The sequence below is a fragment of the Tursiops truncatus genome, chromosome 1 (assembly GCF_011762595.2).
Source record: "Tursiops truncatus isolate mTurTru1 chromosome 1, mTurTru1.mat.Y, whole genome shotgun sequence".
Lineage (NCBI taxonomy): Eukaryota > Metazoa > Chordata > Mammalia > Artiodactyla > Delphinidae > Tursiops > Tursiops truncatus.
Window position 1 is genome coordinate 76,973,286 of NC_047034.1, and position 23,140 is coordinate 76,996,425.

Here is a 23,140-nt window from a genome sequence, read left to right on the forward strand (position 1 = left end):
CAGAATTAGGGTATCCTGGCAACTCAGAGCTCAGAGGAGCCAAAAGCACAGCTACGTTCACACTGAGTGGTGACCTTAGAAGACTGAATTGTGCATGTACCACTCTGTGCAACGAGACCTCTTGAACCCACAGCAAAACTGTACGTGAGTGAGGTAACCAGTAATTAGGGAGAGGAATAGGGACCTCTTGTATTTCCTGGACACTAGCCACGGTCATTGTAAATAAATATTTTGGACATCTGTGTTGTACCTGTCCTGTCTGAGGCCATCTCTGCATGGAGAAATCTGAGAGGACAGGATTGAAGAGTTAATACCACATGTCACTCAGTCCTCTCTGTAGTTCCTCCACCTCTGTCACCTCCATTCTATTCTCACAGCTGCCGGCTGGGGCAGGCCTTCGTTGCATGTGAGTAGGACCATTACAAGAGCCTCTTTCTTGACTTACCTCCAGTATGTCTTTGCTTCAGGCCAACCCTCTTGGAGCCCAACTCTGATCCTGTCCTTCCTCTGCTTATAACCTTTGTGTGGTCCCTGACCACCAAACTAAGGCCAGATCCCTTGGGCTGGTATTCGAGGCCTTTACAGTCTAACTTGTTATCCATGACAAAAGGACATCTTGGCTGTCCCCCTGTTGGCTCTCCTTCAGTCACGTTGAGTTTTAGCTCTTCTTTGACCATACCCAAGAACTTTCCCACTTCCATGGCTGAGATCCACACTATTCTTTGTGGCTAGAATGTTCTCTCCCTACTTCTGTACCTGTTGAAATCCTACCTATCTGTTGTCAATGTCTAAATCAAATCCTACCTAATTAGTGAAGCTTTCCTTAATTTGTCCCATGTTGTAGGTCTCATGGCATTGATACTCTGCTCATAGTGGTAGCTCTTTTTGTCCTAAAACGTTTCCTTCACCCCCATTTAACTATAAAGTCCTTGAGGATGGAGCTGTTGTTTCACTTTATTCCATCAACCACTTAACAGTGTTTTGCGTATAAGTGTGAGGCAAATATTTGTGGCATGGACAAATGAAATCGCATTTGGGGTAATGTGTCTTCTTGATGTTCAGTAGAATTTTGAGGGGCCTGTGTGCACGATCCCAAACAATCTGCACCCACTTCCATATGCTAATTGGAGAATCTAATTGATTGGCCTCAGACAGGAGTGGAGCTTGGGTTTCCACCCATAGCGTGATGGAGGAGGAGAAATGGCCTCAGCTCTTTGGGTGGTTAGGTTTGCTGGCCAGGGGAGGGCCCCCTCAGACTTAATTCCTTGGACAAAGAGACCACGGGAGCTGTTAAAGGTTGTTTTCAGCTGCTGGATTCTGTTTCCTGGCTCAGAGCTAGAACGTGGGGAGGGAGGCAGGGTCACAGCCTTTAGGTTGCCACAAACTTCCATGCTGTTGGCCGGGCAGGACTGTGGGCAGGGCTGGATCCTGAGGGCCTCTCCTAACCAGGCTGCCACCTTGGTTTCTCAAGTTGAGTAAAGGTGAGCTCAAGGTAGCTGTTAATATTTCACCCAACCTTGACATTCTTCTCTGACCCATGAGGGTGTTATCCCAAGACTGAGGGGAGAGAAGGGAAGCTGGGAGCAGCAAAGGGTGGTTTTGATCACTAGTTTCTTGAACTCGTGGGGATTCTAAAAATGCTTATGTTCAGGTTTCAAGCCTGGATTGAGTCAGTAGATCTGAGGTGGGGTTTAAGCATCTGTTTTTATAAATCTCTGCAGGTGATTCTGTGGGCCCGCTGGGATTGAGATTAAATTTGTAAGGTGATTGTGAGGATTAAATGAGATAATGTAGCATGCCTGACATATGGTGAGTTTTTAAACGGTAACGTGATTTATTATTACTGGCATCACCTGATGGTCTATAGATTTACACTGTCAACTAAGTAGATCTGTTCCCTCAGATGAAACCAGCTGCTGACTTTGGGTAGACAGCTCCCAGGGCTGAGGAGACCAATAAATATCCTCGAATTCTTTCTGATTTCGCTTTCCCAGGAGTTGTCTTTTCCTTCCTCAGAAGAATTTGCTCTTCCCTGGCTTGTGTGTTAACTGATCTATAGCAATTTCAGGATTCTTTTACAAAATAATACCTGGAAGCTTACAGGAGTTAGACAAATAACGCTGCTTTAGAGCAGGAAATAATTCGGAGAACCCTGTGCTCCATTTTGTATTGGGAGATGCTTTGTGTTCTTGTCAGGTTCCCACTGACCTTGAGACTCTCAAATATTTCTCAGGAGATCATGGATTTTTGATGAGCTAAGTGGCTTTAAGATCCCTTCACTCCTAGCCCTCCCCTGCACTGGAGGGGTACGGGGTGGGGGCTTAAAAGCCTTCACGCCCATGGTATTTTTTAATGGGACCTTTCCATTTACAGCACCTATCGTGGAACAGGGGACTCTCTGACGTGCCGGGTGACAAGGCAGGCAAGCTTCACTACAAGTCCCACTGATGTGGGAATCAACTGAAATGGAGTCTCACTCTTTCTCCAAGTAGCCCTGCTGAGGAAGGTCCTGTAGGTTCCAGCCCCAAACACACAAACTGAAGGGAAAATGAGGCTTCCTCTTAGCCTGGGCCAATTAAGCTGAACCCTTCTGGCTGTTTGAGTCTCACTTTTGTGGTTGTGTTCCTCTCAGGAACAGCTCCTGCCCGGACTCCTGGCTCTGTGCAGCGCTGCTGGGGAGGGTGGGTGTTGACTCGGATCGTGTATGGGTCCATGTCGATGGCTGCCTGGAGCCGGGAGACCTTGGCTACCTTGGCCTTGGGAGAGTCCCCTGGGTCCCACCAGCTATTTTTTCTCCTGTGGAAAATAACCCAGTGGCTTCAGTTCTTTCTTTGGTCACATCCACAGGTCCTACCTACCCTCCTCTGTTGTCATTAGCTAGAGTTCCTAACTTCTAAAATGTACCTACTTTTTCTTCTCGACCTTGGATATATTATTGCCTTTCCTGGTAGCAATAATCGAATCCTTTTAGAAGAAGGTGGGGTCTAAAGGTATGATTAATAATAAAGTTTGATTACAAAAATCTCTTTGCCTCTCACCACTGAGTCTTTCCTGCCCACCAGCACTTTGTTCTCCTTCCCACAGACAAGCAACTTTGTTGCCAAAAATTGACTTTTTCCCCCAGAGCTCAGAAATGGTTAGAGCTTTCTTCCATTTCCAGTATTTTATTTTGGCTGTTTGAACTGTGGAGTAAGGCCTGCTGAGGGTTTGATGGACTCCAGCCTCAATCAGATGATCGCTGATATGATATTACGGAAATCCATAGGCCTTCACTGATTGCATATCTCTCCACCATAGGGTTCTGATCTCTGGATTCTCAAGAAGCAGAAGATGGGGGTGGGGGCTGAAGAAATAGCAAACAGTATCCTTTTTTTTTTTTTAAACTATTACCTTACTTATTTTTAATTTTTAAAAATTGAGGTATATTTGATTTATACTATTATATTAGTTTCAGGTATACAACAGTGATTCAAGATTTTTATAGACTGTACTCCATTTAAAGTTATTATAAAATAATGGCTATATTCCCTGTGCTGTACAATATATCCTTGTAGCTTATTTATTTTATACATAGTAGTTTGTACCTCTTAACCCCCTACCCCTATCTTGCCCCTCCCTCCTTCCCTCTCACCACTGGTAACTACTAGTTTGTATCTGTGAGTCTGTTTTAAACAAACAAACAATTCATTTGTTTGTTTTACTTTTTAGATTCCACATATAAGTGATAATATACAGTATTTGTCTTTCTCTGTCTGACTTATTTCACTAAGCACAGTACCCTCCAAGTCCATCCATGTTGTTGCAAATGGCTAAATTTCATTCTTTTTTATGGCTGAGTAGTGTTCCATTGTGTGTGTGTGTGTGTGTGTGTGTGTGTGTGTGTGTGTGTGTGTGATGTCTTCTTTATCCATTCATCTGTTGATGGACACTTGTGTTGCTTCCATATCTTGGCTATTGTAAATAATGCTGCTATGAACATTGGGGTGTGTATCTTTTCAAATTAGTGTTTTCATTTTCTTTGGATATATACCTAGGAGTGGAATTGCTGGATCATATGGTAGTTCTATTTTTAATTTTTTGAGGAACCTCCATACTGTTTTCCTTAGTGGCTGCACCCACTTACATTCCCGCTAACAAGTGTACGAGGGTTCCCTTTTCTTCACATCCTCATCAACATTTGTTAATTGTGGTCTTTTTGATGATAGCCATTCTGACAGGTGTGAGGTGAATGATATCTCACTGTGGTTTTGATTTGCAAGAAAAGGAGGAAGAAACAGGAAACAGTATCCTTAAATACAGAGATCCTTCCTAGTTAGGCCCTGTGTTCCAGAGTTCCAGGCATCCTTATCATGGAGCAGTGACAGAGTCTTGCTAAAGTGACTGATGCCAGCCCTGATTTAGGGGCCAGTGTAAACCAGGCTGTGGACTAGACAAACCGAGGACTGGAGCTGGACCAGAGCCCAGCCCTCGTGATTCCTAGTTGAACTGTCTCTCTACAAGATGGCACAGGAAACAAACAGTTTCAGGGCCCTATGTAAGGCCAAGCTTTGGGGGTTTTGATCAGCTTTCTCTATCGGTACAGTTGAAGGTGTTAAATATTTCATCAGTTTGGTGTGGGGGGCAGCATTAATCCTTTAGTGGCTGAATTGTGGCAAGAGCAGACAGGGTGGAAGGATGTAATCTGGGCCTGGGGACAGCAGCTGTTTCCCACCCAGAGTGGTAGCATTTCTATCAGTATTTTTATCGGTGTGAACTGCCTCTAATTCTCTGTGCTTCAACCATAGATGTGAAAAGAAACTCTGACCTCGAACACCTGAGGCTTCAAAGACATAAGTGCAGATCTGAGTGATTACTGTCTGGCTGTTTGAAACTTTAAAGAAAGAAAGAAACACACAAACAACTTGAGATTTTGCCCAGAAACAGGGATTTGTGTTTCCTTGTATATCAGACTTTCAGGTCTCTATTGAGATACAGGAAAACTTTGTCTCTTCTCTCCCCAAACACTGGACCGCCCTACGAGCAAGGAGGATTCATCTTCCATCCTTGAGAAAAAGAGTAAGATCCTGTGGTTGCCATTGCAGAGTGTGAGAGGGCTGAATTGTAGGGGTGGGTACCTTAGAAACGAGCATTCATATGCTGATCAGAAACATACTCATCTCTTGATGAAAACATAGCATCTAATAGCCCTTATTTTGAATTTTTTTTTTTTTTTTTTTTGCGGTACGCGGGCCTCTCACTGTTGTGGCCTCTCCCATTGCAGAGCACAGGCTCCGGACGCACAGGCTCAGCGGCCATGGCTCACGGGTACAGCTGCTCTGCGGCATGTGGGATCTTCCCGGACCGGGGCACGAACCCGCGTCCCCTGCATCGGCAGGCGGACTCTCAACCACTGCACCACCAGGGAAGCCCAATTTTGAATAGTTTTAAGGACATGTTTCAAATTTTGTAGGATTTGGATGAGGTTTCTCTATAATTATTGATACTTCCAAATTTCAGAGGGCTTTTATTTTTTTTCCCTTCAAGGCTTTTCAGGCCTATGAAATTGAGAGCTGATAGGGATCTAGGGGTACGTTTGGACATAGATGTGGATTCCAGTTGGAAAACGGAATGCTTGCAGGCTGGATGATCAGTAGAAAGAAAAGTCATGGGTCAGAGTCAGAGGGGCCACACACAGGTTCCTGCATGTGAGGAAGCCCCACTCTGGCGCTGCCCTCTCCTCCCCTAACTCCCTACTTTCCCCCTTTCCTCCCAAAGCAGCATCTTCCTGGAGGTTGGTCATGATAAGACAGAGCTGCAATGCTCTCCCAGGTGTGGACGGTGATCGTGGTGACTGTGGTTTCACTTTTCTCTGCCCTTGATCCTCATTGGGGTGGGCTTAGGCCTCAGGCCCTCATAAGAGATCACTTGAAACATTGTCTATTTATTTTTTTATTAAAAAATTTTTTTTATTGGAGTATAGTTGATTTACACTGTTGTGTTAGTTTTGGGTATACGATAAAAGTGAATCCGTTTTACATATACATATATCCCCTCTTTTTTTTGATTCTTTTCCCATATAGGCCACTACAGAGTACTGAGTAGAGCTCCCTGTGCTCTACAGTAGGTTCTTGTCAGTTATCTATTTTATATAGACTAGTGTGGAAACATTGTCCATTCTTGTTTCCTTGGCTTCTTAGTCATTCATGCCCCTGGTGGCTCGGCTGCCAGACCCTGCAATAGCCCAGGGATCGGGCCGTGGGAGGCTTTCTGCTCCATTTGTACTGTATGTTTCTGTGGGCCCAGAGTCAGAGGTGGCCACCTCCAGTCACCATGGCGTGGCTTCTCGGGAGCCTGGAGCACTTTGCTGTCTCTCCTCCGCCCTCCACCCCCATACCCTGTGCGGTCATCTGCTCCTGTCCCTCCGGGAGAAACGGATGGTTTATTCTGAGTTACTGGAGGGAGCTGTGACAAGGGGAACGTGAGGGCTTGCCGTGCAGGCAGATTAACCAGCAGAGTCTAGCCTACTGCTCTCGGGGCTCTGCTCTGCACCAGCAGTTCTTGGCCTCTATTCTCAAGTGCTTAAGCCAGGAGGTGTTGGGGACCCCTGGCAGGAATCTTTTTTTTTTTAAATTTTGTTGAAGTATAGTTGATTTACAATGTTGTGTTAATTTCTACTGTACAGCAAAGTGATTCAGTTATACATATTTTTCATATTATTTTCCATTATGTTTTATCACAGGATATTGAATATAGTTCCCTGTGCCTAGCAGGAATCTGACCCTTAATGACTGGGTGCCTGTTGGTTTTCACACTTTTCCTTTCCTCCTCCTGTGGCCCAGAGCCTTGCTCTTGCAATGGGGTGAAAGGAGGGGCAGAATGGGTGGAAACGGAAGCGCTTCAGGAGGGAGAGATCTGACATGGCAGCAGGAATCCTCTCTCTGTCGGGCATCCCCACTCTGTTCTGACTAGAACTTCAGCGTCCTAGAAACCACTTTTCTATCTGTTTCCAATGTACCAGGTCAGCTCTCAGGCCTGGCTTCTCTGATTTTTAATTGTTTGAAGTCTTCCTTATCTTGTCTCACCTCACCACTCTTACTAATTCTTCAGCTCTTGGAAAAGTCATTTCTCCAGGAAGCCATTCTTAATTCTTCCCACCCCATTCCCTACTACCAAGACACTCTGTTATATTCTCCCTTATCACGCTATTCTTCCCTAGTAGATCATTCATCACGTGTTTCTGTAGAAACATGTTCTCCCTGATATGAGAGGCAAAGTATAGGTCTGTCTTGTCCACAGATTTATCTTCAATGCCCAGAACTTGGCAAGCTCTTCAAATATTTAAATGAAAGTAGACTTGGATTTTCTTAAAATTTTTAGGTAATGTATTTGGAACTAATTTCTTTTGGTCAGGGGACAAAGGGGAATTTGGTTTTGCAGCTATTGAAACGGAAGCATCTCTGTCCAGTACCTAGCCGAATACATGGGTCTGAAATTCACGTGAAAGGTCATCTTTGGGGAGAAATAGATTTAGAAGTCACTAGCAAGTCCTGGAAGGTGGCTTCCTATACCCCGAATGTTGCTACCTGAACAGTCTGGATTTGGTGTGACAGAAGAATAGAGGTATAGGAGATGGAGGACAGATTTCTCACCCCAGTTAGATTTTCTGTCTTGTGGATTTACCCATTTGTTTTTCATCACAGAAATGGCCTCCACCTTCAACCCCCGAGAATGCAAGCTGTCTAAACAGGAAGGGCAAAGCTATGGCTTCTCCCTGCGAATTGAGAAGGACACTGATGGCCACCTGGTCCGGGTGGTTGAGAAGGGTAGCCCAGCAGAGAAGGCAGGTCTCCAGGATGGAGACAGAGTTCTTAGGATCAATGGTGTCTTTGTGGACAAGAAAGAGCATACGCAGGTAAATGGGACATTTGGGGTTCTTCTTCTTCTAGGATCTCTTCAGCCCCCACATCTCTGCTGATTCTAGTTTTGGGGGTCAGTGGAGCCTTCCTGGCTGCCACTGGCAAGGCAGGACAGCTTTACAGCTATATTCTGCCGGCTAATCAAGTCTCCCATGATTGACCAAGAACTGTAAAAATTATTCCTAGGTTTGAATAGTGTCAGGTCTAATGTGCATTGCATATTTGCTACATGAAAGGAACTATACCAGGCAATTTCATATTCATTATTTTGTTAAATCCCCACCACAACTCATGAGGTTCATATGACTATTTCATAGATGAGGAAGTGAGGGCTCAGTCACCTTAGCTTGCTAATGTGTGCATGTAGTGAACATGGGGGAGGGTCTGACCTTACCCCAATTCTGTCTGCCTCTAAGTGGGTGCTCTTTTCACTGTACTATGCTGTCTGCATAGACCCAGGAGGACCTGTTGTGCTCTAGGGCAGCATTCGTCCCTGCAAAGAACCAGTCCTAGTAAAAGTGCCCTGGGCTAGGGCTTCCCTGGTGGCGCAGTGGTTGAGCGTCCGCCTGCCGATGCAGGGGACACGGGTTCGTGCCCCGGTCCGGGAAGGTCCCACAGGCCGCCGAGCGGCTGGGCCCGTGAGCCATGGCCGCTGGGCCTGCGCGTGCTCCGCAATGGGAGAGGCCACAACAGTGAGAGGCCCGCTACAGCAAAAAAACACAAACAAACAAAAAAGACAAAAGTCCCCTGGGCTAGGGTTGGGCTATTACAGTAGTGCTAGAGGCCCAGCCTAATCTGTATCTGGATCTCGGGAGGGGCCTGGGCAGAGACGGCTGGGGCACAATCGGCTAACTATTCGGGTGTCAGGGGTCAGCTAGTAGAATCTCCAGGGCCAGATAATGAGCCAGATGGCGAGCCCTCCCCCGGCCCCCACCCCGGTGGTTGATAGAGGGTTATTGTTAAAGTTAACCTTTTTCTTTCTTCCTCCTAGGTTGTGGATCTGGTCAGAAAAAGTGGGAATTCGGTGATTTTACTGGTCCTGGATGGGGATTCTTATGAGAAAGCTATGAAAAAACAAGTAGATTTGAAAGAGTTGGGTCGAAGTCAGGAGTCGAGTTTGAATGATAAGAAGCTGCCCTCTGTAATGAATGGAGGGGCACAGACTTGGACACAGCCACGGCTCTGCTACCTGGTGAAGGAGGGGAGTAGCTACGGCTTCTCTCTGAAAACTGTCCAAGGTGAGCTTGAGGGTGGGGCAGGGACAAACAGCTTTCCAGAAGAAAGATACTGTTCCCTGTTAATGACTCCTTTGACTAATTTTCAGTTGCTATGGAGATCCAACAGCAGCCTCTCTCTCCCTTTCCCTCCCTGGCCTTTCCCTTGCTTTGCACAGTTGTGCAAAGACACAGCAGCACTGTGTGGGGGACACTGGGCACTCCGGTCCCCCAGTGTTTGTCAGTCTGAGCCTTTGAGGTCAGAGGATTAGAGGGTTGATGCTTCTTCGTGGGTAAAGACGGAGGGGAGAATGGAGAAAAAGAGGCAAGAGAAGGGAGGTTCTCCACGATAGCCACTCTTGAATTGGAATGATATCTCTTTTCATCTCTCAGAATGCCCAGGTAGTCACTTATTCAAAAAATTCTTGAGTACCTATTTATGTATTAGCCACTCTTACAGTTGCTGAGGACACTGCAAAAATCCCCACCCTCCTGTGGCATTTAAATAGTACCCTCAGCTGTGGCCACGCTCTGACGTGACTTCCTGACCTCTAGCTGAGAGGTACAGTGATTTGAGAAATCCCAACCATCAGAAAACACTAGAAGTTCTGTTTCTAGAATTTCAGAGCTGCAGGCTGACCCACGCTCAGTTGACCATGGTTTTCTAATGATTCTACTGGCATTGAGGTTGGGACCATAGCTGTGTTAGCCTTTTGGTTCCACCTCTAAGGTGGCTCCTTCCCTGTTCTTTCTGGTATTAGAGAGGTACTGATAGTGGGTCATAACTTGGTAAGTGCTAAACAGCAGACCAATAGTGAACATAAAATAGTTTCCAAGGCTTATTTAACCTGTAGCAAGAGAAATAAACTAGCTATAAGAGGTATTTCTCAAGTTTGTCAGTTATTAAAACACAGTGATGTAGGTGGTCAAGGGAAGCTTGGCATTTCTCAGAGGTTGGTTATCAGTAAAATGGTAAAAAAAAAAAAAAAAGAAAGAAAAAGAAATTGTAATTCAGACTCTACTCATCTGGCCTTTGTGTAATGTCCATGGTGAATGGTTTAGGTTAGCGTTATGAAGAAGATTTTTTCTTCATGACAAATACATAGCAAGGTAACAGGAGAAATGTTAAGTATTTAAGGAAGCAGAGTTTAAATTACTGTTATTCTTTGCAAACTGTTTATGTAGTCATTATGAAGCTATCCTTTGCCTAGGCTGATATGTTAATATCTTGAAAGAACTGACAGCATTTCTTTAAGAAGCACCTAAATCATACTACCTACTAATACACAATGACTGTGTGGAGGCTTTCCTCTCCTCCTGTGCCTCTGCCCTCTTTAGCCTGCATCAGTGAGATTTATTCACTCCACTGGATGTGGTGGTTGGTGGTAGCATTAATTAAAGAGGACAGAATGGAGCAGACGACTTCTAATTCTACAAATGCAAAGAAAGGGAGTATGACACAGGGATGCAGTGTGGGCATGGTTTGGTACTTTCTGGCTCAAGAAGCCAGTGCCACCTGAGATTGCTTCTTTGCATTCAGTTGGGCTCAGAAATCCTATTCAAATCAACAAAAGGCAACTGAGTAATGGCTCTGTCAAGCTTTGCGCTATGAGCTCTAATTGTCATTCTAAATCAGAAGCCAAAGTGTATTGGAGTTAGCCCTAAAATTTGAAGTTCTAATATTGTATTATTGGGAGAAAACCCTTTGCTGTTGGACTTTCCGTGTAATGGAGTTGTGACACTTGTCCACCTGTTACCCTCTTTCAGGTAAAAAGGGAGTGTGCATGATTGATATAAAACCTCAAGGTGTGGCTATGAAAGCCGGAGTCCTGGCTGAGGATCACTTGATTGAAGTGAATGGAGAGAATGTAGAGGATGCCACCCATGAGGAGGTGGTTGAAAAGGTATATCCCAAAGGAGTACTTTTCTTACCGTATCTTTTACTCTGCTCTCATTGGAAGTGACAGGAAGACAGGAATGGTAGTTTATGATGGGAGGACTATAATAATGGGAAGCTAACCCTTTGTATTAAGAGCAAACAGACTCACTAGTGGTATAAAGTGTTAATATAGGGTTTTGGAATAAGGCCTTTGCTAGTTTCACGTTGTCTTGAAGAAAAGTGTTCTAAAGAACCATTAACTTTATCTTTTGGATCTTATTTGTAATTGATTGGAATTAATTCCAATTTAGAGGGGGTTGGAATCCCCCACTAAATTTATAATAAAGTGAATGTTGAGCCACTGTTACTAAAATGTTTTAATACAAGCTCAAAGATATAACCGGTGTGGTGATGAATATTGAGCTACACATCGGGAGTATTTGAAGACCTGTTATATCCCAAATCTTATGTCTAGCATGGTTCCATGACACATGGAAAACACTCAGAGGATTTTTTTTTTTTTTTTTTTTTTTTTTTTAAGATGTTGGGGGTAGGAGTTTATTAATTAATTTATTTATTTTTGCTGTGTTGGGTCTTCGTTTCTGTGTGAGGGCTTTCTCTAGTTGTGGCAAGCGGAGGCCACTCTTCATTGCGGTGCGCGGGCCTCCCACTATCACGGCCTCTCTTGTTGTGGAGCACAGGCTCCAGACACGCAGGCTCAGCAGTTGTGGCCCACGGGCCCAGCCGCTCCGCGGCATGTGGGATCCTCCCAGACCAGGGCTCGAACCCATGTCCCCTGCATTAGCAGGCAGACTCTCAACCACTGCGCCACCAGGGAAGCCCAGAGGATTTTTTAAAATAAATTTATTTACTTATAAAATTTAAAAATAAATTTATTTATTTATTTTTGGCTGCATTGAGTCTTCGTTGCTGCGCGTGGGCTTTCCCTAGTTGTGGCGACTGGGGGCTACTCTTCGTTGTGGTGTGCAGTGGCTTCTCTTGTTGCGGAGCACTGGCTCTAGGCACACAGGCTTCAGTAGTTGCGGCTTGGGGGCTCTACAGCACAGGCTCAGTAGTTGTGGCACACGGGCTTAGTTGCTCCGCAGCATGTGGTATCTTCCCGGACCAGGGCTCGAACCCGTGTCCCCTGCAATGGCAGGCAGATGCCTAACCACTGCACCACCAGGGAAGTCCGGCAGAAGTTTTCCTTTGGGGTCATATAGAACCTTGAAAATTGACCAACTTTATCTTCTCTTGGTAGAAGGATCTTTCAAAGTAGACCTTTACTTTCTTTTTCAAACTCCTTTCCTAGTCTTCACCTATATACCTTTCTGGGTACACAGCTTTCACTTGGGTTCAGTTAGCATCTGTGTGGGTGAGGTCATACTTAAGAAGGCGAAAAACAACAACTGTACGAGGGAAGATACATAATACCAGTGAGGTGGTAGAAAACAGTATTACAGCTTAAACTCAGGCCTCACATCTCATATTTCCTATTGAATCTATAGACTGTGCCTTGATACAGAAACTTTCCTATTTCCCAGCATCATTCTTGGAGATTGACGGTGGCCCTCACCTGTGTATGTTGTTGCAGGTGAAGAAGTCCGGAAGCCGCGTCATGTTTCTGCTGGTGGACAAGGAAACTGACAAGCACCATAGTGAGCAGAAGATAAAATTCAAGAGAGAAACAGCCAGTTTGAAACTGCTACCCCACCATCCCCGGGTTGTGGAGATGAAGAAGGGAAGCAATGGCTATGGTTTCTATCTGAGGGCAGGCCCAGAACAGAAAGGTAAGGCACTAGAAGAGCAGAAAACCTGGTAGTGTAACCATCCAATTCCTCATCCCAGTCTGACTCCAGAGTTCCTTTAGGCCCCCAACCCCCCATCAGATTCATGAAGGAAGTAGTAAGAAACTAGGAAGCGTAGCTGGGTCAGTTTAACTCCGTGCATATGGGGGCCTGATGATGGGCATCCCTAGGTTTCCACAGCAGAATTATAAGGCAGAATTTTGGATCTGGGCAGTAGTATGCTGGTAAATTGGCTCTCTGGGAAAAAAAAGCCCTAATTTGTAGCATGTGTTGTTTTTTGTGGTGTAAATACTCCCACCATGTCTGATTTCAAGCCACCAACATGCTGTCACAGAATGCAAAGTTGAGAAGTGTTTTCATGAGCTGGTGTGAGGCAGCTCCAACACACCCCTAGGTCTGAGGCAGAGGGTGGGTTGGGATCTGGGACTTGAAGAGAACCAGGAGTCTTTCTGGTTCTTATAATTCAATAAGGAAAGAACTAAGGTCCTCCTACAGAAGCTGAACACATTAAAAAAATGTAGGTTCAGGCCATGTGAACTGTTATTCACCCAGAAGTTGCTATTTTCTTTTAATCATATATTTATATTAATTTATGAAACATTAATTTGGTTCATATAATGTAAAAATGTATTCTCAGGGCCCTTGAGAATATCAAGTGAATCAGACAAGAATTCTTCAGTCAAGAAGCCTCTTGTTTAGTAGAGGAGATAAGACATGTGTGTCCATAACTGAAGGTAGATGGTGAGAAGCACCTTAATACAGGGCAGATAAAATACTGTGGAGATTCAATGTTGGAGCAAGTTTTTCTCACTAAAAGTGTACTGGGAGGCCTCTTAGTAAAGGCAGCACTTGAGCTCAGGCTTCGTAGTATGAATACAATTTGGGCAAGCTGATGGAGTGGGGACAGGAAGGCCAGTCCATGAAGACAGGATTGTGTGAATAAAGCAGGAAAACACAGGCACAGTTTTACTGGCATCTAACGTGTAGCACAGAAAACCAAGTTAGAAAGCTTGGTCGGCGAGAAATGATGGACCTTTAGTGCGTGTTGAGGAGTTTGGACTTGTTTCTATAGTCAGTGGGGAGTTAAATGTTTTTTGAACAGTGTGAGAGAGAAGAAAAATTAAGCCTACAGTGTCTCGGGAGCTTTACACATCTCAATTACTCCTAATAATTCTGCAAGAATTGCTGAAATTGAGGACCTGAAGAAGATAGGATAATTTCTATAAGGTCAAACAGTTAGTTGTGGTACAGCTAGGATCAAATTCAGGTCAGTTTAGTTCCAAAGCCCATGTTCATGCTGTTGCCCTGGGGAGTGGCTCGGTCAGACATTGCATCAGGATGAATCTGGAGGCAGGTCTGCATTGGAGAAGGGGAGCATTAAGGACAGGGAGAGCAACTGGTAAGGTGGTGTGGCAGTTTAGGTAGAAGTTCAGGTAGAGGATCTAGGACTCGAGAAGAGGAGATGTATAAAAATATTAAGGTAGCACTGAAGGACTTGGCTGATTAGACATGGGGAGTGGATGCTGAGGAAGAATCAGTTGCGAAGTGTCAGTGCCTGGGGAGATGGTGCTCCCACTAACAGGTGACCAAGATGAGGGAGACGGGCCAAGATGATTTTTGGTTTGAATACATTACATTGGAGGAATCTATGGGCTATCCAGATGGAGATGCCAAGCAGCTAGCTGGAAAAGTGAAACTGGAGCTTGTTAAAACTGAATGAAGGACAAAAAAAAAGTGTGAGAGATCTGGAGGCATCCGGTGAAGATAGTTTAAGTCACGAGAATAAGGCTAAAGACACATCCTTGTGGCGTCCACACACAAACGCGTTCACAACTCAATTTGCCCAACTGCTACGAAAATGCCAGCATGGGTTTCCTAGGGTCTGAATTCTTTGGTTTTGTTCATCATTCTTCCCTTCCCCCTTTTTTCTTTACGGCAACTTCTACATAAGATGTACAGATACGAGTATGCACACTGACTTCCTGGGACTTTGCTGACCCTTCTTACTGCTGAGCATGCTATTTTGTTAAGATTGAATCCCAAACACTTTTAGAATGTTTTAGTAACAACATTCTTTAAAACCCTTTCATTATTAATGGCTGGGTTTGTTCTTGGAATGAGTTCTGACCAAAGAATGAGGCTGGATAGGATGTGTATAGACATCCTAGGGTGCCAGTGGGAAGGACAGGAGTTGTACTCAGCATGTCTTTTATATCTATTTTATAAGGGCCTTAGGTTCCAGCAGAAATCCCTCAGTTTGTTTTTTAGTGGTCTTTCTGATAATTTTATTAATTTTTTTGGTGGGGGTGAGTAGGTCAAATCGTTAAGGACATAGATTCCGGAAGTCCGGCAGAGAAGGCTGGCTTGAAGAACAATGACCTGGTGGTTGCTGTCAACGGCGAGTCTGTGGAGTCCCTCGATCATGACAGTGTGGTGGAAATGATTAAAAAGGGTGGAGACCAGACTTCACTGTTGGTGGTGGACAAAGAGACGGAAAACATATATAAACTGGTAAGTAATACAAGGCCACATATTCATGAATTAAGGTTGGGTCCATTCAGTCATGCCCTCAAACTTTGGCTAAGTTACCACTTTGATCTTCATACTGGAAGGGGCATAAAATCATCATAAAGGCTGCATTGAAGCTCAAATTGTTAGAGATAAGAGAATGCCAAGTGATGGGTACATGAGTTTTAAGTCCTTAGATTCAAGATTTTGAAAGAATTTGCAAATATAACTGCAGAATCTCTCTTGGTGACCTGGGAAAAACCTATGAACAATAGCCTGGAAATAAGCAGATGTAGCCCTAACTTTCCCAAACAGGGAATAATTAGATTTTAAACTATAGACCAATACATTCTATCAATCCCGTGTAAAAGCCTAGAAAGGATTATTAAACAGTTTATAAGCCCTTAGCAAGGGAGTAGAAACACAGATTCACCAAGACCAACTGGTGTCAAACTAACCTTATTTCCTCTAATCACAACAGCTATTATCTGCACATTTTAAGGTTTTTATAACAGTTTTGTCACAAGAACAAATGTCTGTAGCTTAGCAGACATTTGGGGGCCTCCTAAGGCACCATCTGCCTTGCTGGGTGTTGGTCACAAAAACGAACAAAGATGAACTTGTTCTATGTGATATGCAATAACAGAAGCATCCAAAGGTGTATAAGTGATATAGAGGGAGGAATATTATGAGAGGTGGTGGTAGTACTAGCCTCCTTTTTGTTTATTTATTTATTTATTTTTGCGGTACATGGGCAGGCCTCTTACTGTTGTGGCCTCTCCCGTTGCGGAGCACAGCCTACGGACACGCAGGCTCAGCGGCCGTGGCTCACGGGCCCAGCCGCTCCGAGGCATGTGGGATCTTCCCGGACCGGGGCACGAACCCGCGTCCCCTGCATCGGCAGGCGGACTCTCAACCACTGCGTCACCAGGGAAGCCCCCTAGCCTCCTTTTTAGATGAAAAAAATGGAACTTAGACTAAGTGATGATTGGCGAAAGTCACACAGCTTAGCAGACTGAAGCTGGTGTGTGAATGCAGGTTTTATTATGCCATAATCCCTCCCAGCACAACGTTTTGATTAGATACTTCAAGACACTTGTCTTGATGACACTCTGCCCCTATCCAAAAAATGCAACTTAAGGTTACATTAATTGACACTTAGCTTCTGGAGATGGTAGTATTACTGTACTGAGTTGGTCAGACTATACCTGAAATTACCAGTAATGTAATCTTGGGTAAGTCACCCTCCCTGTGCCTGTTTCTTTCGTTGTAAAATGGGCGTAGCTACAGTGAAGGGTGGCTATGAGTGTTAAATGAGTTAATATTTGGAGCATTCAGAATAATGCCTGGCACATATAAATGTTTGTTAAATCAACATTGTGTCCAGTTCTGAGAACCTCACTTTAAGGCCAGTGTCAAGAAAGGTAAACAGGGCAGAGGTTTCGTAAGACACTACGTGAATATTTCGCTTGAATAAGCATAGACTTTGGGGAAGAAAGAACATCTTCAAGAATTTGAAAGGCTAAATGGTAACTATGTAAGGTGATGGATGTGTTAATTTAACTTGATTGTGGTAATCATTTCACAATGTATATGTCTAGCAACTCATCATGTGTACACCTTGAATATATACAATTTGTCAATTATACTTCATTAAAGCTGGGAAAATGTATGAAGCAAAAATTGACAAAATTGAAAAGAGAAATACAGTTCTAGAATAATAGTTGGAGACTTCAATATCCCACTCTCAATACTGGATAGAACAACCAGACAGAAGTAAGGAACTAGAGGACTTGAACAACACAAACCAGCTAGATCTAACAGACATACGCTCTACCCAACAACAGAATACACATTCTTCTCAAGTGCACAAGGGATATTCTCCAGAATAGACAATATGTGAGGCCACAAATTAAGTCACAATAGCCAAAAGATGTAATCAACCTGTGTCCACTGACAGATGAATGGATTTAAAAAATGTTATATCTATCTATCTAATCTATCTAATGAATTTGGAAGGCTATTATGTGCAGGAAGTAGACTTATTTTTGAGGTGTTCTATGGGGCACAGCTTGACCAAATAGAGAAGGCACAGGGAGCTAGCTTTTGGCTTAAGGACAACTGAAGCTGCCAGGAACAAGCTCTGCGGAGCAGGGAGCTCCCAGTTGGTGGAAAAATCAAGCAGAAGTCAGGTCACTGCTGTAGCTGTTGTAAAGGGAATTCTGGCATCAAGTCCTTGTCAATGCCTCCTAAACTTATGACAGCATGACTGAACTATAATTTTAATGTTTTGGTTAATATGAGAGAAATTGGACCTAAAAAGATGCTTGTTGCCATCTTCTTCCTCCGTCTTCACTACCGCCTCCACCCCAAAGTAAGTTCCATAGATGGGTAGGTGGGAGGTGGTTGGATCTTTGATATATATCAGTGAATAAAACAAACACCTAAAACAGTTCCTGGAACATACTAGACACCCAAATATTTGAGTGAAGAATGAGTAAAAACTCATTAAGTGTTTAATGTTACTGTCCTCTGCCTCAAGATTAGCTGCTACTGTCAGATACAGTTGATTTGCTTGTTTGGGTAGTGACATCAGTGGTATTTTTGCATGTGATGAGTCACTTTGACAATTTTCTACATTCTATTTTATTTTTTAAATTTATCTTTGGCTGCATTGGGTCTTTGTTGCTGTGCACGGGCTTTCTGTAGCTGCGGCGAGCGGGGGCTACTCTTCATTGTGGTGCGCAGGCTTCTCATTGCGGTGGCTTCTCTTGTTGCAGAGCACGGGCTCTAAGCACATGGGCTTCAGTAGTTGTGGCTTGCGGGCTCTAGAAGGCAAGCTCTGTAGTTGTGGCGCATGGGCTTAGTTGTTCCACGGCATGTGAGATCTTCCCGGACCAGGGATTGAACCTATGTCCCCTGCATTGGCAGGTGGATTCTTTTTTTTTTTTTTACACATCTTTATTGGAGTATAATTGCTTTACAATGGTGTGTTAGTTTCTGCTTTATAACAAAGTGAATCAGTTATACATATACATATGTTCCCATATCTCTTCCCTCTTGCGTCTCCCTCCCTCCCACCCTCCCTATCCCACCCCTCTAGGTGGTCACAAAGCACGGAGCTGATCTCCCTGTGCTATGCAGCTGCTTCCCACTAGCTGTCTATTTTACGTTTGGTAGTGTATATATGTCCATGTCACTCTCTCACTTTGTTACAGCTTACCCTTCCCCCTCCCCATATCCTCAAGTCCATTCTCTAGTAGGTCTGTGTCTTTATTCCTGTCTTGCCCCTAGGTTCTTCATGACATTTTTTTCCCTTAAATTCCATACATGTGTTAGCATACGGTATTTGTCTTTCTCTTTCTGACTTACTTCACTCTGTACGACAGACTCTAGGTCCATCCACCTCATTACAAATAGCTCAATTTCGTTTCTTTTTATGGCTGAGTAATATTCCATTGTATATATGTGCCACATCTTCTTTATCCATTCATCTGATGATGGACACTTAGGTTGTTTCCATCTCCTGGCTATTGTAAATAGAGCTGCAATGAACATTTTGGTACATGACTCTTTTTGAATTATGGTTTTCTCAGGGTATATGCCCAGTAGTGGGATTGCTGGGTCATATGGTAGTTATATTTGGCAGGCGGATTCTTAACCACTGTGCCACCAGGGTAGTCCCAATTTTCCACATTTTTTTAAATTATAAATTTATTTACTTATTTTTAGTTTTGGTTGCATTGGGTCTTCATTGCTGCACGTGGGCTTTCTCTAGTTGTGGCCAGCAGGGATACTCTTTGCTGTCGGGCATGGGCTTCTCATTGCGGTGGCTTCTCTTGTCGCAGAGCACGGGCTCTAGGCACGTGGGCTTCAGTAGTCGTGGCACAAGGGCTCAGTAGTTGTGGTGCACGGGTTTAGTTGCTCCACAGCATGTGGGATCTTCCTGGACCAGAGCTTGAACCCGTGTCCCCTGCATTGGCAGGCAGATTCTTAACCTCTGTGCCACCAGGGAAGCCTCCAATTTTCCACATTTTAAAGAGAAAGAAATGTGGGAAGATTTGCAAGTATATCATTGAAAGGTCTGAAGTTAGCTGAATTAGGTAACTAGCAGGTTCTGTGCTGGTGCTTCTCTTGATAAGAAAGGAAGATGTGGTCTTGGGGTTACTAAGACAGATGATACCAGGACCCCAAATCCAGTTTTATCCAGGTTGCTGAACAGTATGATTTGGGGCAGAGCACATGTACTCACCTTCGCTTGCTTGATTTTCTACTCATTGCCTAACAAATGTCCTGGATGCTTGTGGGCAATAATTTAACTACTGATCCAAGATCTTACTATACCCAAATATACCCTTTTAATTCTCTCAACTAAAACCCACACTCAGCTAAACTCTTCATTCTGTAACACAAACCAGTCATATGTTTCCTGTTCTATGCCTCTTTTATATTTGAGACCATCACTGCCTTCTTCACATGGATGGTCTGGGAGTCGAGATGGATTAGAAGTATTTAAAGATAGTGAGGAGTCTGGCTTAACAGAAGTGTCAGCTAATGGTTACAATAATAAATAGTAAAATAAATTGAGTACAGCAGATACAGGACTGGAGGGGGAGGGGGAGAAGCAAGTAGCGAATGGTTGGAATTGGCTTTTGTTTACCATATGTGATCACATGATTGCCAACCTCCTCTACCCGCTCCCTCAATTAATTACTGCGTGTAATTCAAATAGTGGTAAAAATGAAGTCTCATGTTTCACTTTCTCTAATGTGTTTAAGGAGCTCTGAAGAGTTCTGAAGACCATCTTATTGAAGGGGAAGGGCCAGGTGAACCTGCTCTGCATGAGGTACTGGGCAAGTCACTCAAGGTCTATAATCTCCTAACAGGGAGATTGCCTATGGTTTGTTCAGTGACTCGCTCACTATCATGGAATCAGAATAAACTGGCAGTTCTGTTAGACTTATTTTTGGATCCTTGTACAACATTCTATACTGCTTTTATTTTATATATATTTACATTTGTTTACACGTTTACACTCATTACTCTATAACCAAGCTCAATCTTCCTTTATACCTTTTCTGTTTGGGGTAGTAGAGAAATTTTACAGCCCACAGCCAGATGTATCTGGAAGAGGAGTGGAACATGGAGGATACCTTATAAATTAAACCAGCACATTTAATAAAGTGTAACTTCCCATACTTACAATTAATGAGGTTTTTTTTTCCCTTTATTTTCAAAAGGCTGGCTTTTCTCCATTACTCTACTATCAAAATCAAGAACTGCCTAATGGGTCTGTCAAGGAGGCTCCAGTTCCTACTCCTGCCCCTCTGGAGGTCTCAAGCCCAGACACTACAGAGGAAGTAGCAGATCATAAGCCTAAACTCTGCAGGCTGGTCAAAGGTGAAGATGGCTATGGCTTTCACTTAAATGCGATTTGGGGTCAGCCAGGCTCATTCGTCAAAGAGGTATGGTGATCTGGTTCCGGCAGCCCAACAAACAGTCACAATTAGGAGAGTCCCAGTTTCTCCCACTCACTGATGGCTCAGTAAAAAGGTTACATTGAAGGCTTACACTGAGGGTCTCACGTGGGTTCAAATAAATGCTGTTATGGTCTTGTACCCTTTAAGATAGGTACTAGTACATCCTAAGCTCACATCTTTCATTTCTTAAACATCTGTTCCACCTAATTGTCTCTATAGATACTTTCAAATCAAATACTGTAAACAGAGTGAGTTGACATGACTGTGGTGACCATCACTAATGATTCTGGGAGTGATACTTGTTTGCTTCTGTGCATTTGGCATAATGCCCCTACCCTGCAGGGACTGACAGTGAGGAGGCTATCTCTACAGCTCTCAAGTTGGGAAGGCAGACCTATGAAATCTAATGCCTTCAACCCAGAAGACATATGATATTCAACCACTGTGACACTACTCATTTGAGTACAGAAGTTGTAGCTTTCATAAGGAGAAAAGCAATAGAGCACCATTCTCAACTTCTCTACCTCAAGGAGAAATAATAACATGATTAAGAATAAATTCTCAATGTCCTCATCTCTCCTCTGAAGAATAGCTAGTCTAACATTCTGTTTTCTGTGTTTGGAAGTGATAACTCAGAACCTCTGCCCACAGGTACAGAAGGGGGGCCCTGCTGACCTGGCTGGGCTAGAGGATGAGGATGTCATCATTGAAGTGAATGGAGTGAACGTACTGGATGAGCCCTATGAGAAGGTGGTGGACAGAATCCAGAGCAGTGGCAAGAATGTCATACTCTTAGTCTGTGGAAAGAAGGCCTATGATTATTTCCAGGCTAAGAAAATCCCTATCGTTTCCTCCATGGCTAATCCACTGGATGACACCCCTGATCCTGAAGAAGGAACGCCGGAGGAAGCAGAGCAAGACTCGCACACGGCAAAAGAACGAGTGAGTGGTGATGCATTTCTTTTACTGATCTAACTAACCAGAGTCCGGTAAAGTCCTTAATAAGTGCACCATGTGTCTATGTTTACCACAGATTTCCTAAAATACTAGAAAATGACAGTGTAACGAGAACTAGCGAATTTATTTATCGTGGCAGAGAGGAGATGGTATAAGAACAGCGAACATCTTATTTTTCATAGCATGGAGTTGATGGTAACTTATCAAAATTATAATGGGAACCACCAGAAGAAACTGAATCAGACTATTTATGTACAAGTTCTGGATCTACCATTTATCAGCCTTGGGTAAATGGATTTATTCCCCGTGCCTCAGTTTCCCCACCTATAAAACAAGGATAATTTGTCAGATTGTTATCAGGATTATATTAATTAAGACTGTTAAAGTGCTTTGAGCAGTGCCTGCTTCGTGGTAAGCATGAAAATGAATGGTGGTGGTTAGTGATAGTATTGTTTTAAAAATAATTGGCAGATATTCAAGTTTTATTACTGGGGAAGAGTAAGCATTATTCCATATGTATTTGGATTAGATAAATTCCTTGGTAAGTCTCAATTTCTTTTCACAGGTGAACTTGAGGTCCAAAAGTAAACTGACCTAAGTTCATAAAGAAAATGTATGGCAAAGCCAAGACTCTAAAAGTTTTATATTCTTTCTGTTACATTATTTTTATTGATTGGTAATATAAAAAACAAATACTCATTTTTTTGGGTTTTTTTTTTTTTTTTTTTTTTTTGTGGTACGTGGCCACTTGCGGAGCACAGGCTCCAGACGCGCAGGCTCAGCGGCCATGGCTCACGGGCCCAGCCGCTCTGCAGCATGTGGGATCTTCCCGGACCGGGGCACGAACCCATGTCCCCTGCATCGGCAGGTGGACTCTCAACCACTGCACCACCAGGGAAGCCCAACAAATACTCATTTTTAATGAATACATGCTGTCTTAGTCTGTTTGGGCTGCTAAACAAAATAGCATAGACAGGTTGGCTTATAAACAACAGACATTTATTTCTCACAGTTCTCGAGGCTGGGAAGTCCAAGATCACGGCACTGACAGATTCAGTGTCTGGTGAAGGACTTCTTCCAGGTTGCAGACTGCTGACTTTGGCCACGCCTTCACATGGAAGAAGGGGCTGCGGAGTTCCGGGAGGCCTCTTTTATGAGGGCACTAATCTCAATCATGAGAGATCTGCCCTCATGACCTAATCACCTCCCAAAGGCCCTACCTCCTAATAACATCACCCTGGGGAACAGGATTTCAACTTACCCATTTTAGGGAGATACAGACTTGCAGACCATAGCATACATGATAGCCATTGACCTTGTATTCTAGGTGTCTTTAAAAAATTCTATAATAACTCTATAGGAAGTCATTATAGTACTATGCTAACTGTATAGAAAAGAA

At 43.7% G+C, this 23,140-nt stretch overlaps 1 protein-coding gene across 1 annotated transcript in view; it reads left to right on the forward strand.

Annotated features, from left to right (window-relative positions):
* PDZK1 (PDZ domain containing 1) overlaps positions 1 to 23,140 on the forward strand; it is a 47,094-nt gene that overhangs the window by 22,803 nt on the left and 1,151 nt on the right. Inside the window, exons 2-8 of the mRNA XM_019919933.3 lie at positions 7,680 to 7,891; positions 8,887 to 9,133; positions 10,877 to 11,013; positions 12,583 to 12,778; positions 15,111 to 15,307; positions 20,545 to 20,769; positions 21,436 to 21,726. Of these exons, the coding sequence (XP_019775492.3) occupies positions 7,680 to 7,891; positions 8,887 to 9,133; positions 10,877 to 11,013; positions 12,583 to 12,778; positions 15,111 to 15,307; positions 20,545 to 20,769; positions 21,436 to 21,726 (1,505 nt within the window). The remainder of the gene's footprint in view (positions 1 to 7,679; positions 7,892 to 8,886; positions 9,134 to 10,876; positions 11,014 to 12,582; positions 12,779 to 15,110; positions 15,308 to 20,544; positions 20,770 to 21,435; positions 21,727 to 23,140) is intronic.